General features: G+C 35.4%; 1 protein-coding gene across 2 annotated transcripts in view; it reads right to left on the bottom strand.

Annotated features, from left to right (window-relative positions):
- Positions 1–16,195, bottom strand: part of LOC108634347 (dystrophin-like) — a gene marked incomplete at its 5' end in the record, with an annotated part of 126,479 nt that overhangs the window by 82,780 nt on the left and 27,504 nt on the right. For both annotated transcript variants that reach the window (XM_018043950.1, XM_018043949.1), the window contains 1 exon segment: positions 12,055–12,216. In XM_018043950.1, the coding sequence (XP_017899439.1) occupies positions 12,055–12,216 (162 nt within the window).

Here is a 16,195-nt window from a genome sequence, read left to right on the forward strand (position 1 = left end):
ACCTGGTCAACGCAACACACCTTTGAGCCTCCTTCGAGGGAGGGGAGTTGGTCATAAGAACACAGTAATGCCTCATGGAAATCAAGGTGAGCATAAACTTTTCTCATCTCTAAACATACAGTCATAATGACAAGCCAGCAATGAAGCACGGCCATGATCTGTAGACAGAGTATCTGGGAAAATTCTCACGTCTGCAGTAGACAACTCTATTGGTTTTGGTGATAAGATTAGAGGCAGTTGTACAAGTAAATCCCTGCTCAAGTTGTCTGCACAAATATCTGTTCATGACTTTTCTGTGCCATCATATATCATTTATTTATGAATACGAGCCCCTTGATATCTTCTGAGGATAAGAGGGTTGGTGAGAAATCAAAAGGAAAGTGAATAGTCATTATGGAAATCACGAAAGGATAATGATGAGGTGAAAATTAAAAAGATATTCAGAGAGAGCAGAGGGTTCAAATTCTATACCTTCAACAGGATCTGTCCACATGTTTTTAACTCATTAATCCATTTGGCACTCAAGGTGTATATGGCAAAGGAAATAAAGAAATACACACATAATTCCATCAGCCTTCTATACTAGAGGGGTGAGAGAAGAGTCCTGAAGGAAAAACCATCATTATCATCACTGCCAAAGTAGACATGTGTGTGACCTTATGTCTGAACAGTTCTCAAACATTCATTTGATTACCTAATCAAATGAAGGTAAGTATTTACTATCCTCAACTACACTTACATATGAGGGTAAAAATGTTGACTTATCCAAGGTAAAGTAGCAAATTCAACTGCCCTTTAAACAACTGCACTGCCTCTTAAATTATGATTTAAAAATAAAAATATTCTTTGAATAGACATTTATCAGAAAAAAACATTTAATCTTATCTATATAGTTGTGTTGTTTAGCTTATCAATTCAATTCAAAAAGGAAATTCTTCATCTACTATCTTATTCCACAGAATGAGAACAAAACAATTGACCCTATTAAAGAATTTCCGGGGAAACAGAATGTAAAAATATGAGTTAATTACAAAGTAGAAATATGTGCAATATAATAGCAAAAACTCAAATTATGCCATAAAGGACAAGACACATATACATTTCTACTATAGAATCTGATAAAAATTTCAAGAAATTGGCATATTTAAGTTCCATATGGCTGATAAGTTTCTTAGAGGGGTGCATGCATGCTCTGTCACTAAGTTGGGTCTGACTCTTTGCGACCCCATGAATTATAGCCCGCCAGGCTCCTCTGTCCATGGGACTTCCCTGGCAAGAATACTGGAGGGGTTTACCATTTCCTGCTCCAATTTAGAGGGGTAGATAAGATAATAAGAAAACAGGATCCCATTCGAGGTTGTGGGAACCATGCTAGCAAAGACTGAGTTTGGAAGGTGCAGAGTTTATATACTTAGTTTCACAGAAGAACTGGATGTGGGTAGAGTAAAAATTACTACTTAAAAGGGGAATTAATGTAAAGTTACTGAACCTTAAGTTTCAGGGATGGTCAGTTCAGTTCAGTCGCTAAGTTGTGTCTGACTCTTTGCGACCTCATGAACCTCAGCACGCCAGGCCTTCCTGTCTATCACCAACTTCCGGAGTTTAACCAAACTCATATCCATTGAGTCAGTGATGATATCCAACCATCTCATCCTCTGTCATCCCCTTCTATTCCTGCCCTCAATCTTTCCCAGCATCAGGGTCTTTTCAAAAGAGTCAATTCTTCGCATCAGTGGCCAAAGTATTGGAGTTTCAGCTTCAACGTTGGTCCTTCCAATGAACACACATGACTGATCTTTAGCAAGGATTGGCTGGACCTCCTTGCAGTCCAAGGGACTCTCAAGAGTCTTCTCCAACACCACAGTTCAAAAGCATCAATTCTTCGGCACTCAGCTTTCTTTATGGTCCAACATCCATACATGACTACTGGAAAAACCATACCCTTAACTAGACGGACCTTTGTTGGCAAAGTAATGTCTCTGCTTTTTAATATGCTGTCTAGGTTGGTCATAACTTTTCTTCCAAGCAGTAAGCGTCTTTTAATTTCATGGCTGCAGTCACCATCTGCAGTGATTTTGGAGCCACCCCCCCCCCAAATAAAGTCTGACACTGTTTCCACTGTTTCCCCATCTATTTCCCATGAAGTGATGGGACCTGATGCCATGATCTTCGTTTTCTGAATGTTGAGCTTTAAGCCAACTTTTTCACTCTCCTCTTTCACTTTCATCAAGAGGCTCTTTAGTTCTTCTTCATTTTCTGCCATAAGGGTAGTGTCATATGCATATCTGAGGTTATTGAGATTTCTCCTGGCAATCTTGATTCCAGCTTATGTTTCTTCCAGTCCAGCATTTCTCATGATGTACTCTGCATATAAGTTAAATAAGCAGGGTGACAATATATAGCCTTGACGTACTCCTTTTCCTATTTGGAACCAGTCTGTTGTTCCATGTCCAGTTCTAACTGTTGCTTCCTGACCTGCATATAGGTTTCTCAAGAGGCAGGTCAGGTGGTCTGGTATTCCCATTTCCTTCAGACTTTTCCATGGTTTATTGTGATCCTCACAGTCAAAGGCTTTGGCATAGTCAATAAAGCAGAAATAGATGTTTTTCTGGAACTCTCCTGCTTTTTTGATGATCCAGCGGATGTTGGCAATTTGATCTCTTATTCCTCTGCCTTTTTGAAAACCAGCTTGAACATCTGGAAGTTCATGGTTCACATAGTGCTAAAGCCTGGTTTGGAGAATTTTGAGCATTATTTTACTAACTGTGAGATGAGTGCAATTGTGCGGTCGTTTGAGCATTCTTTGGCATTGCCTTTCTTTGGGATTGGAATGAAAACTGACCTTTTCCAGTCCTGTGGCCACTGCTGAGTTTTCCAAATTTGTTGGCATACCGAGTGCAGCACTTTCACAGCATCATCTTTCAGGATTTGAAATAGCTCCACTGGAATTCCATCACCTCCACTAGCTTTGTTTGTAGTGATGCTTTCTAAGGCCCAATTGGCTTCCCATTCCAGGATGTCTGGCTCTAGGTGAATGATCACACCATCATGATTATCTGGGTCATGAAGATCTTTTTTGTACAGTTCTTTTGTGTAGTCTTACCACCTCTTCTTAATATCTTCTGCTTCTGTTAGGTCCATACCATTTCTGTCCTTTATCGAGCCCATCTTTGCATGGAATGTTTCCTTGGTATCTCTAATTTTCTTGAAGAGATCTCTAGTCTTTCCCATTCTGTTGTTTTCCTCTATTTCTTTGCATTGATCGCTGAGGAAGGCTTTCTTATGTCTTCTCGCTATTCTTTGGAACTCTGTATTCAGGTGTTATATCTTTCCTTTTCTCCTTTGCTTTTTGCTTCTATTCTTTTCACAGCTATATATAAGGCCTCCTCAGATAGCCATTTTACTTTTTTCATTTCTTTTCCATGGGAATGGTCTTGATCCCTGTCTCCTGTACAATGTCAAGAACCTCCGTCCATAATTCATTAGGCACTCTATCAGATCTAGTCCATTAAATCTATTTTTCACTTCCACTGTATAATCATAAGGATTTGATTTAGGTCATACCTGCATGGTCTAGTGGTTTTCCCTACTTTCTTCAATTTAAGTCTGAATTTGGTAATAAGGAGTTCATGATCTGAGCCACAGTCAGCTCCCAGTCTTGTCTTTGCTGACTGTATAGAGCTCTCCATCTTTGGCTGCAAAGAACATAAGCAATCTAATTTCATTGTTGGCTATCTGCCAATGCCCATGTGTAAAGTCTTCTCTTGTGTTGTTGGAAGAGGGTGTTTGCTATGACCAGTGCATTCTCTTGGCAAAACTCTATTAGCCTTTGCCCTGATTCTTTCTGTACTCCAAAGCCAAATTTGCCTGTTATTCCAGGTGTTTCTTGACTTCCTACTTTTGCATTCCAGTCCCCTATAATGAAAAGGACATCTTTTATAGGTGTTAGTTCTAGAAGGTCTTGTATGTCTTCTTCAGTGTTACTGGTTGGGGCATAGACTTTGATTACTGTGATATTGAATGGTTTGCCTTGGAAACAAACAGATATCATTCTGTCATTTTGGAGACTGCATCCAAGTACTGCATTTCAGACTCTTTTGTTGACTATGATGGCTACTCCATTTTTTCTAAGGGATTCCTACCCATAGTAGTAGATATAATGGTCATCTGAGTTAAATTCACCCATTCCAGTCCATTTTAGTTTGCTGAGTCCTAGAATGTTGATGTTCACTCTTGCCATCTCCTGCTTGACCACTTCCAATTTCCCTTGATTCATGGACCTAACATTCCAGATTCCTATGCAATATTGCTCTTTACAGCATCGGACCTTGCTTCTATCACCAGTCACATCCACAACTGGGATTGTCACTTGTCAAAAATAATAAAATTATTCTCTAAAAAAATTTGATTTTCTTTTATAAAGTTTTTTTTTTCCCCTTAAAGACTACCCCCTCAAAGCTGCCTCCAGTAGCACTGCATTACAAAAAAAAAAAAAAAAAAAAAGCCAAAAGAGTTTTAGTGATTACTGAAACGTAGACCTTCCGGTGATAAACTTCACATTTTTCCAAACAATCCATAATGTTTTTATGATTTAAAAACAATGAGGACAAAAATGACTTATAAACAAATGACCAAAACTTAACTTTTATCTGTCAAATGGGGATGTGAAGGACCATGGAACTTGAGAAAAAAAACCCACACATTTTTAAGTTTCAATGCAAAATTACATGGACTTTGAAATGTTCATATTTATATCAACATAGACTATTGAGTGGATGAAGTTCTATACTCTTAGAAAGGTCACCACTACTAAAACCATTAAAACTGAAAAAAAAATGATGGCTGAATGTCATATAAAACTGAGATTTTATGATAATTTATAGGCAGAATTCCTAGAAAAATTCTCATATCTGTAGCATTATTCCAATAGGATTAGAGATCAAAATTTCTTCATCAATTAAGTATTATGCATGATAAGAGCACAGTGACTAAATATATTTTATAAACTAAGGATAAAAATACTACAGAACTTCTCAGAATATTTTATATATTAATATGTGTTAATAGCCAAGAGGAATATAATTCTTTGTTCAAAATATTCTTCTGATTTTTTTGGCAAAATATATCACACAAGTAAATTTGAGAAGTCCTACTCATGTACTTAGTGAGTGTAAACATATACTCATGTACTAAATATACTCTCATGCACTTAATGTGTTTATTTAGAGATGACAATTTATTTCATTATTAAAATTACAAGATAAAAAATAGATATATATCTCTAATTGATCTACTTTGGAAGGTTGTAATCATGTACCATACTTATATTTAGCTAGCACCTTTAAAAATTAATTCCACAATTCTTACCTTCAATTGATACTTAATTTTTAGTTTGTACTTAGGATATCTTTTACCATCTTCTTTATTTAACATCATCTGATTATTATTCTGAAACTGTATAATTTAAAAATGCTTTACCACTTTGCTGCCACTGCTGCTAAGTCGCTTCAGCCATGTCCGACTCTGTGCGACCCCATAGATGGCAGCCCACCAGGCTCCCCCGTCCCTGGGATTCTCCAGTGATTTGTTTAAATAACTATTATGGAAACTTCTATGCAAAGTGGACAATCTCCCATTTACAAATTACTTTTAAAAAAGATGGATCATTTTTTTCTGATATTATAATCAGACAATGAAAAAAAATAACATTAAAAAAAACCCTTTTGTAATATAGAAGAAAATATTGGGAAATGACAATTTCATCCAGAGAATAATGATTTCCAAAGGTAGCTACGAGATTTCTATGATCTGCTAAAGGTCTAAAGACTGTACTATCTCAGTTACATGTTTACTTAAAATACACATCTACCAGGGTATGGATGGTAAGTGTTTGAAGAAAATAACTGATCATGTGAAACTCTCATCTTAGCCTCATATTAAATCAGTAATTTCCAAAAGAAATAAAATGAAAGGAAGTAGCCAATGCATGATGCCGATTTGGAACCCCCATGTATTTTCTAAAAGGAACTCTCAACTTAATACTTCTCAGGATCACTAGATGTTTTTCATAAAAAGAGTGAAATAATAGAAAGCAAGTTAAATAATCATAGCATTACAAAAATAAGACATTTGATAATACAGAAATTATGTTCACAATTAGCACTATATATTGAGAGCAAGAAACAACAATGGAAATGAAAATAGCCATTTTTCCATTAAAGATGGTAAAGGGCAAGTTATAAAACTAAAAATCAAACATTAATGACATTTCCAATATAGCATTTTACAACTAACTGAGCAGAGAACAGGGCTTTTTATCATGATTTACCTCATCAGACCATTCTCATATATCAAATTAATGACAGAAAGTGGTGAGCAAAATTAAGCTGTAACTATTTACTGGAATAAAGGAAACTTTATGTCAGATAATTGTTCAAGCTTTTCTCACATCAGATAAAGAAAATGACTCCAAAGAAAATATTTCAGAAATAAAAATATTAGATGTCATGTCAAGACTACAAATGGGGAAATTTAATAGTTAGATGAGTAATTTTTAAACAAACAGTAATTTTGATACGGCATCCTCAAGATGGTGAAATGGCCACATATAACACATACTCACAAAATTAAAGAAATAAAATATACTAAAAGGATCTTGGATAGTTTATAGTTTTAAAATGTGGGCCATGGAAAAAAATATAATTTTTCACATCTTCTGCAACTCTTGCTTGTAATTGTTTCCCACAATATTAAATATGTCAAAATAACAATAATAGCCATTTTATATTGGGGAGTAATCAGTTCTATACAGTAATACACATAGGCAGCATTTCAGTGTCAGAACAGATTTAAAATCCACTGCATTGTTTATCATTATATTGCTGGGTAAAAAGAAAGGAAAATGTGTGTTACGGTTATGCAGAGTTTAATATCAGAGTCCAAATATCTGTAATCATGCTCCATTTTATTGTTCTGTGATTAAATCATTTCATTATTACATTATTCCTGGATGAATTCCCTATATGGGTTTATGCTATCTAGTTCATAAATTGGTGAAGTAGGCTGTAAAGTTAGACTGTTTTGAGTCATCTGGCAATCAAATGCGCCTATTTACACTATAAAAGTCTTTTTTATTCCATAATGAAATCATAAGCTTAATCTGATATACCAAAATTTGCATTTAGGTCTTTATTTTTTAAGCAATGACTTTGAGAAATTTGGAATGTTTTCATTTAAACAGAGCCAAATATATTTTAAGTGAGTGAGAAGATTTAGCTTCAATAAATACAGGAAGACCTCAATTATGATTTATTTTGATGTGCAGCTAATTCAATCATCTATAATTAACAGCTTTCTTTAGTGAAAAGAAGATTCCTCTTTTCTGTTTATTGATACTAAGTTTTAACCATATTTTAACTGGGATGGAAAAAGAGATAGAAGGAAGATATCTGCTCTGTAGATATCTGGACTACCCAAAAGTCCTAGCTTGATGAGCAAAATATAGGAGCACTTTTTTATGCTGACTATGAGGTCCTCTCCTTTGGTAGTCATTTATTTTTTCCCTGGGCTTCCCTGGTGGCTCAGAGGTTAAAGCGTCTGCCTGGAATGTGGGAGACCAGGGTTTGATCCCTGGGTCGGGAAGATCCCCTGGAGAAGGAAATGGCAACCCACTCCTGTACTCTTGCCTGGAGAATCCCATGGAGGGAGGAGCCTGGTAGGCTACAGTCCATGGGGTTGCAAAGCTGGACACTACTGAGCGACTTCACTCATGAACATAAATCTACTATGTGAGATATGAGGCTGCAGAAGATGAAATCAGGAATCTGCAGGACAAAAAACTGAACAATTTAGCGATCACAGTCACTGCTAAACAACCCCAACGCTCCTTGTGGTAATCTAAGTAAAGGGGTCACATTCTCTTCTATAAAACATGTATCTTCAACACATAATGATGTGGAGCATTTCAACAGGTATTCATGTTAGATTGTTCTTACATATTGGAGATTCAAACTATGAGATTACTATAAAAGGGAAAAATACAGATTAAAGTACCTGTGTAATCTTAATAAGTATACAGCATTTAATTGGCTATTTAGACATAGTTATCACAGTTCCTACAATGATTTAGAGAAGCTAACTGGCACATTAACATATGTGGAATTAGAAAAAAAAAGATGACTAAGCTAAGCTCCTCTTCCTCTTAAAACATTCATAAGGAAAATTCTATTTGTCTAAATTAATTCACTCATGTAGGAGTTCTCAGCTATATTGTCTGCCTTCACTTATTTCCCATAAGATTAAAGAAACAAGCAAGATAGAAGTCACCAATGTCTGATTTCCACCCCATCTTCCTCCCAGTGAAATTTTGACTCAGCCATAGGTGAGAATGTTTGTCAAACAGTGTTCAGAAACGTGATGTCGGCGGCGGGAGGGGGGAGGCCTGGGACTAGCCATTTCCAAAGTTCTCAACCTTAGATACCTGTTAGGATAACTTGGGGTGGGGGGGTGGTTTCCCAAAATTCTGATGACTGAGTCCACCTAGAGATTCTGACTTGATTGGCCTGCCATGCAAAGCTAAGGACTTGGATTTCTGCCTCCAGACCTTAGGTGATAAAACTAAATCTCTGTGTTTTACCTTGTTCTTCAGTAAAATTAAGGAGTAAACAACTCTATTCACGCCATGTGCTTCTCTGCAGTAATCCAATTTGAAGATTATATTCTGTATAGTTGTTTCAAAGAAACACTCATGGGGTTTTTATATTTTAATCATACTATTTTTAAAATATATCTTCAAATTTTTGATTTATGTATTCAGATAATCAATTTCTGTATCAAGAAGAGCTTTCCCCATTTGCCTTATACTATTTGAATTAATAAGATGTCATCTTAATTTTATACTTGAATAAGAGCCTCTCTTTATATAGGCTGGCATTTTAATGCTGCAGTCATTTGAATTTAAGAACATGGTTTTCTTAAGAATTATTTTTCTGAAATAAAACACTCCAGTCAATGTTTGCCCTAGCAGGATGTGGTTTTACTTTCTGAAAGGTTAAACTTTACTCCTGAGGCTCATAGCACTAAATAAAAAGGTAAAATATTTTTAATCTGGTTTAGAATCAGAAGGCCCAGTTTGCTTAATCATGACAGATAACTGGTCAATGAATATGCAGAGGCAGTGGGAAGCTCCTTTATGCTCAAGAAAGTGACCTGATCTACATTTACTTTTATATAAAATAAGAGTATACCTGTCAAAATATTATACACATTGCGCCCATTCCCTTAATCCTGATTTTGTTTTTAATACCTGAGAATCTCAAACACTCTTAAAAGGCCAAAAAAGGAAGACTCTTTTTACAGATTTAAATTTAGTAGTAAAACTACCAGTGCACCACACGGTGGAGTCAAACATCCACAAATCTATGTGGCCAATATGTGACCGGAAAACTGAGCACAGATATAAGATGACCAAATATGGCAATGCCATTCGTCTTGTCCTGCTTTTCAGTGATGTATTAAAACAAGTACTCAGTTTCTGAAAAGGGAAAGCTAACCCCATTAATCTTTTAATTAGCAATGAACTTTTATGCCAATTTATGGAAACACATTGGGTATGAATTTTCATTTATACCAAGCCTTAAATTTAGCCTCATTATATAAGCTTAGAAAAAATGTCATTTCGGTGGTATTCTTAGGAAGTTCTTTGTCTGACACGCTGTGCCTAAGTTCTCACTTCACAGACAATCCCTTTATTCTCTACTTGTTTCTTCCAGGGGAGATTCATATTGAGCTTCAAGAAAGGCAATCCCTGAAGTAAATCTGAGTAGTTGCTAACTCTGTTCTGGAAAATAATTCACTTTGATGTCATCTTAAAATAAAAGCCTGGGGGGACTTCCCTGGCAGTCCAGGGGTGAAGATTCTACACTTCCAGTGCATGAGGCACAGGTTTGATCCCTAGTCAGGGAACTAAGATCCCACATGTGGCATGGTGTGGCAAAAATAAATAAATGAATAAACAAAAAGAATTTTGCAAAAGAATGTTTCTATAGCTTTTGGGTGCCATGCATTTTATAATATATTACCACTTGGGGAATTCAAAGTTAAGATCATCTTGAAATGAAGGTGCAAACAGAAATGTAAGGAAAATAGATGTGAACTTGTTAGTATTCCAAAATCTCTTTTTTCAAGTAGATTTGAAATGTCCTAATCTGTGTGCTGTTATCAACAATATTTTCAACTGTTATTAATAATCTTTTATCATAGTTTTTGAGAAAGGAAAACAAAAATCTTTGTTCTTAAACTAGCATGTTATATTCATGTTTATGGAATCATGTATTCATAAATAAATAAACAAACATTCAGGGTCAACAACCTTTTCAAGTAAACAATATTTTTTTTTCTGAAAGTTCCCAATTTTTACCTCAGACACTAAGAACTTTTGCCAATCTCAAATTTGCTACTTACAGCTTCATTCTACCAGCTTGATAAAGGAACTCCATTTATTTTATAGTATAACTGATTTTAATATTTATACCATTCAAATTTTTCCTTAATTACATTCAAAAAGGTATGAGACATCTGTAATCAAACCTTCTTCCAAATTCATGTCACTAAATTAAACAAAATAAGCAGTTCTACTCTGCCTTCAGTTTATAATCATGTAGTTCTTTTCAATTCAGTAAAAATTTCATTCCTATCATGCATTTTTCTAAAGCTTGCCTAAAAAAGTTTGTATGTGGCTCAAATTGAAAGAGTCTTCAAAATAGACAATGCTGGAGAACTTGACGAAACTAGGTAAGTTTGAAGAAGTGTATATACCAGGGAGGTTACATAAGGCCTTAGTGGAAAACTATCATGAGGATTTTATCATCAAAAACTCCCCAACTTCACTTTCTTCACCTCTTGCTACAACAGTCAATGAGGAATCCCACCACTCTAGACTTTTTCAGCCTATCCAAACTACTTGTATTCTATCCCATGCACTCAAAGACTTCCTCAGACAAAACTTATACAATATGGTAAACTAACACATGCTATTATGTTCAATGATGCTTTGAACATCCATTTAACTGTGGTTTAACGCACTGTAATGGCATCATAACCGTAATTTATAAATCTAGTATTTCATAAATCCAAATTTATTTTAAAGTGGAAACATTCATGTATCTCCACCAATTAGTGGGGAGAGGGCCTTGGGGATGGACAGATAACCTTCTAATGCTTCTCACATTATAATGTATCAGTCTGAGTTATCCCTGGGTATTGGGTTCCTAATATATATATATGACATGAAAATTAGCTATGTAACCTTACTATCAGAAAACTCTAAAGACACTTATATAAATAATACTTACGATATTTTACAAACAAGCGAATGTTATTTAAAAATAGAAATACAGCATTACTGTCCAAGTTGAAAATTAATATGAATATAGCCTAAATTTACTCAGTATAAATTTGACTTAGATTTATTTTCATTACTATTTTAACTCTGATTCTAGAAAAATTAGTTTAATACATTTCATAATTCAGATTGAATAGTGCTGAATATATCATATGTGAAAATGAGTATAGAGAATATTAGTAATAAAATGTAAATTTATATCTCTAATTCCTTATTATTAACTACTTACAACACATTAAATGTAGAATATAGGTTATATGAATTCTGATTCCAGGATAATGAAGGTGAGTTGATAAGAAAATATTTGGGGCTGCATTTTTAATAGTACCACCAAAAATATTTTTTTCATAATTTACATTCCTATGGTTTCCCTCCAGCTAAAGTATAGACCAAAAATAGTGATAAATAGCAGACTTCAGTGTGATACTGCCCCAGTCTTTTAAGTGTCTATTTCAAGTTCCTCCATTGCATACATTTGAAAATAAATCTTAGAGTACTAATCTAGAGCTCTTTCCCCCCTTATCTCCAAACAGTCAAATCCATCGATCAAATAACACTCTGTGCAACTAGATGAATAAATTTTAAGTTAGAAATTCACCACTGTCTTGGTCAGATAATAAAAACCAAAGAAGCTCGTCCCAGGTTCTACTTGCCTGGGCTTCCTGAGGCATCTGAGCGGCATCCACTTTGTCAGCGATATAAGCTGCCAACTGCTTGTCAATTGATGAGAGGGACTCCTGAATTAACTGTAAGGATTTTTCAATCTCCTGGGCAGACTGGATACTCTGTTCAAGCAACTTTTGCCTCCTCACAGCCTAAAGAAAGAAAGGAAAAAAAAAAAAAAAAAGAATCAGTCCAATGTTTACTGGTGATAGTTTTTCTCCATTCCAGCTGCAAAGCAAAAGAAGATTCTAGATTCTCCCTCATCACCTTTTTGTAAGATAGATTTCGCAGCTTCCTGCCACTCATTCAGCTCTACTTAAAAAATTGAAAATAAGAATAAGAAAAAAAGAGCATACAAAACTACATCAGGAATCTCTGCAGGACAAAAATCACAGTATTATGTACATCAAGGAAAGAGGCTTGGAAAAACATTAGTGAAGTCATCTCCGTTGTTGCAATCTGTCGTTCTCAGGCCGAATGCTCCTCCTGATCTCATTATATAGTTCAAGAGATTTGGTTTACTTAGAATAGGGTCATCGTCATCACAATCCAATTCAAGATAGATAATCCACTTCCACCAGTGAGACACATATACAATCTGTTCAGAATCAGCTCCTTTTCAAAACGGGAATTTTAGAGAAACATTTGGTTATGGATTTATTTTGAATACTATTTCAACCAACTATGCATGGTATTTTTTTCCTCCTCTTCCTTTCACAATTTGGATTATGGAAATTGCTTGTGCAATTGGATTTGTGTTACTGCTGAAGTAGAACAAATAATAAGTAACCCTAATATAGCTGCAATTAATCTTGATTGTTACTATAAGTATGATTAGGATAATTTAACACTTTTTAAGTATAAATAGCATGTGGAACAGATTGCAGAGTCTCCCTTCAAGGATCTGTTCACCTTTAAAAGAGTAGTTATAAAAGAAATGGGACAGGTAACTTACTGAGAATTCCTTAAATTATGCATCATAATCAAGAATTTTCCTTATTATAAAATATGAAGGCATGATTATCTGATACAAAGGGACCATCCTTCCCAATGACCATGATCAGGGTTTTAAAAATAATCCTGCTTTTTTATATTACATACAGAATAAGAATATAAATGTTGGCTCTTAACTTTGAAAGATACTACAGATATCAATGTCCTTTAATGAAGCCAACTTGGAATATAGCGTTACTCAAGTAAGAACAAATCTAAAGGCATCTGGACCAAAGGAAAAGGAGCTGAAAGATGTGTGATGCTAAGGGAGCAAGGAAGGTCTTCTGGGTATTTCTACCTACACCATAAATCTTCAGGATTCTGTCTGAGGCTTTTCTTTCTTAACATTCTACCCATGCCCTCAAACACAATTACACCTCATAAGTTCACAATTCTTAACTCCACATTTCCAGTGCAGATTCCCCGCTTGTTCTCTACACTTGCCTATGCTTGTTCTCTACACTTGACATTTCCACCTGGGTGTCCCACAGCCATCAAAACAACAACAGCACTAAATATGGATTCACTCTCAGACCTCCCCAACTTGCTTTTCTTCTTTCTGTGTATTCTTTTTTCCTGTCTCAGTGTTTTATCATCATGGCCTTTATTAGCCATTATTTGGGATATTTCCTCTTCTATTATATCCTTCATCATTTTGCAATTAATGAGCCCATCAGTCACCAATCCCTTCTTCTACCTTCTAGTATTTCTTGATTCCATCCTTTTCTCCCTCATTTCAACACCAATACCCTACTTGAGGTCATTAGCATTTCTTGCCTCAAACATGGTTACAGGACTCTTGGCTGGTATTCTGCCATGCCACTACTCATCTGCAAAGCAGATACAGTATCTTATTTGTAAAGCAACGTAACAATTATCTTCTTCAATCATCCAGTGATTCCTTATTTTCCTTAGGATAAAAGTTGTACTTTTTAATATAGCTCAAAAGTTCTTTCATAGTCCCCGTGGTATCCTCTACTACTTGCAGAAGCTATAGAGATATGTTAGTTTTAATTTCCCAGCATACACTCTATTTCTCTTTATACTTGGCTTTAAACATGCTATTCCGTTTTCCTAGAACAATCCCATGACCAAACTTCCTTTTCCTGGGTAAATTATATTCATCCTTTGAGTCTTACCTTGGAAATGTGAACATCTCCCTCTCCAGGTAGCTGCCCCTAAAACCCTGTGTTCTCTCTTGCCCTTTTATTTCTGTCTTAACATGTATAACATCACATTGTAATTTCCCATTAACTGCCTCTACTTTAGACTGTAAGCTCTAATGAGTTTAGAGATTATGGCTGTCTTGTCCATTGCTCAATATTTGTTCTGCGAAAAAAGGCCAATAGTTTTATGACCGGATGAATGGTATTTGTGGAGAAAACAGAGAAAAGTTCAAGTAGTCTAAGACCAAAATATTGGATTCGCAGAAGAAATTGAAAAAAAAAAAATAGTTCACCAACACTTGGAGATATATCTTTTGGAGAACACATCTTTGTTACTTTTATTATTATTAAATGTGTCAGAATAGGATAGAGCATTAAATCTATTTCTATTAAAAAATACTTGACCAAAGTCAGTGACCAAGACCTTGTCCTGTATTCTAACTCAAATACAGTTATTTTTTCTTCAGGAAAAAATTCAATTAAAGTTGCCTCACATAATCATTCAGATAACTGTGCTCATGGCTATAATCAGAGCTCTCTGTATTACAGACGAGAATGTCTGTAGCCTTCCGAGAGCAACTCCTGAGAAATGACTCTCTAATGATAAAACTTCTCTATTGTGACAGGTGGCTGGAGAAACTTTCCAACCAGAGCAAGTTGCAATTGCCTACTCTGGCGTTGTGTAAATCCAGTCCTTTATCTGGCTAAGGGCAAAAAAAGCTTACTCTCCTGTGCACATCTGTAGAATACTAATATAACTGAATAGGATACAATATAGCATAATGTTAAATCACATATCTAGCCTCAAAATTATTTTTAGAAATCTAACTTTTTCTATTCATGAAATTCTGGTTGAAAGAAATGAAATGGCCTACAAGATGATGGCAGAGTTGATCTCAGGTGGTTTGTCTCTTTGCCTGGCCTGGCAGTCAATAAGAGAGAGTGATTCACAGAGATCCTTTGATTATCTCAGGGAGTGAAAAGACCTGATGTCAATCCAAGCCTGCAGAATTCTTTGAACTAGTCATGGCATAGGCAGTCTTCTATTTCTAAATATCTTGTTAAGCCAACCCTTATAGGAGGCCAGGCCTGTGAATTTTCAAGGATTCTCGGTGCCCTCAACCTGTGCTGTTTCACTGAATAGAGCTGGGAGGACGTCCTAACCCAGAACTATATTTTTGTTTTTGTTCCAGAATACTGCTCAACTGCTGTTTTAAAATGTTATTTCATGTCTTTTGCTAATCCACTCAGCCATAAGCAGAATCGTATAGCTAGGCAAAAACAGCAAATATGAGGGTTGTTAGAAAACCATTAAAAGACTGGAAATCAACAACAAAAACAGAAAGGTAGAAAATGGAATCCTAGTAATGGTTACCAAGAAAAGACATAGTGAAAACATGTTTAATTTGGTTTTCAGAGAAAATTCAAAGAAAACTAAATAAAATCAACATACACGAAAATAAAATATTTTTATTTCCCCCAAAGTGCTATGCAATGTAAAATTAAGAGGTTAATGGTTTCTGTTGGCAATGCAAAGTTGTCTCCACAGTGAATTGATCGTCTTTCACATTCCTTTTCAAAATAACAGATTAACCCTTGTGCCCCAACATTCACTTCAATCAAAGTGCAGCATGCCTAAGAAACTGTGGAAGAATGCATTTTTCATTCTGAAGAATATATTTTTCATGAGAAATGAAAACTGAGAATTTGCACCAAAGCACATATATTTAAAATATGAATGTGCTGTGCTCAGTTGTGTCCAACTCTTTGCAGTCCCATGGACTGTAGCCTGCCAGGCTCCTCTTTTTAGTGGGCTAGGATACTGAAAGATATCTGGTTTCTCAGAAGTTTGGAGTAGGGATCTCCAAAAGAATTATAGATTCTTGCCTGTTCTGGTTCAATTTGCAAAGAAAACGTCAGACTCTTAGTTCAGACAAATTAATATAAATATTTCTAGTAAATAAAGAAAGAA

Source organism: Capra hircus, assembly GCF_001704415.2.
Source record: "Capra hircus breed San Clemente chromosome X unlocalized genomic scaffold, ASM170441v1, whole genome shotgun sequence".
Classification (NCBI taxonomy): Eukaryota; Metazoa; Chordata; class Mammalia; order Artiodactyla; family Bovidae; genus Capra; species Capra hircus.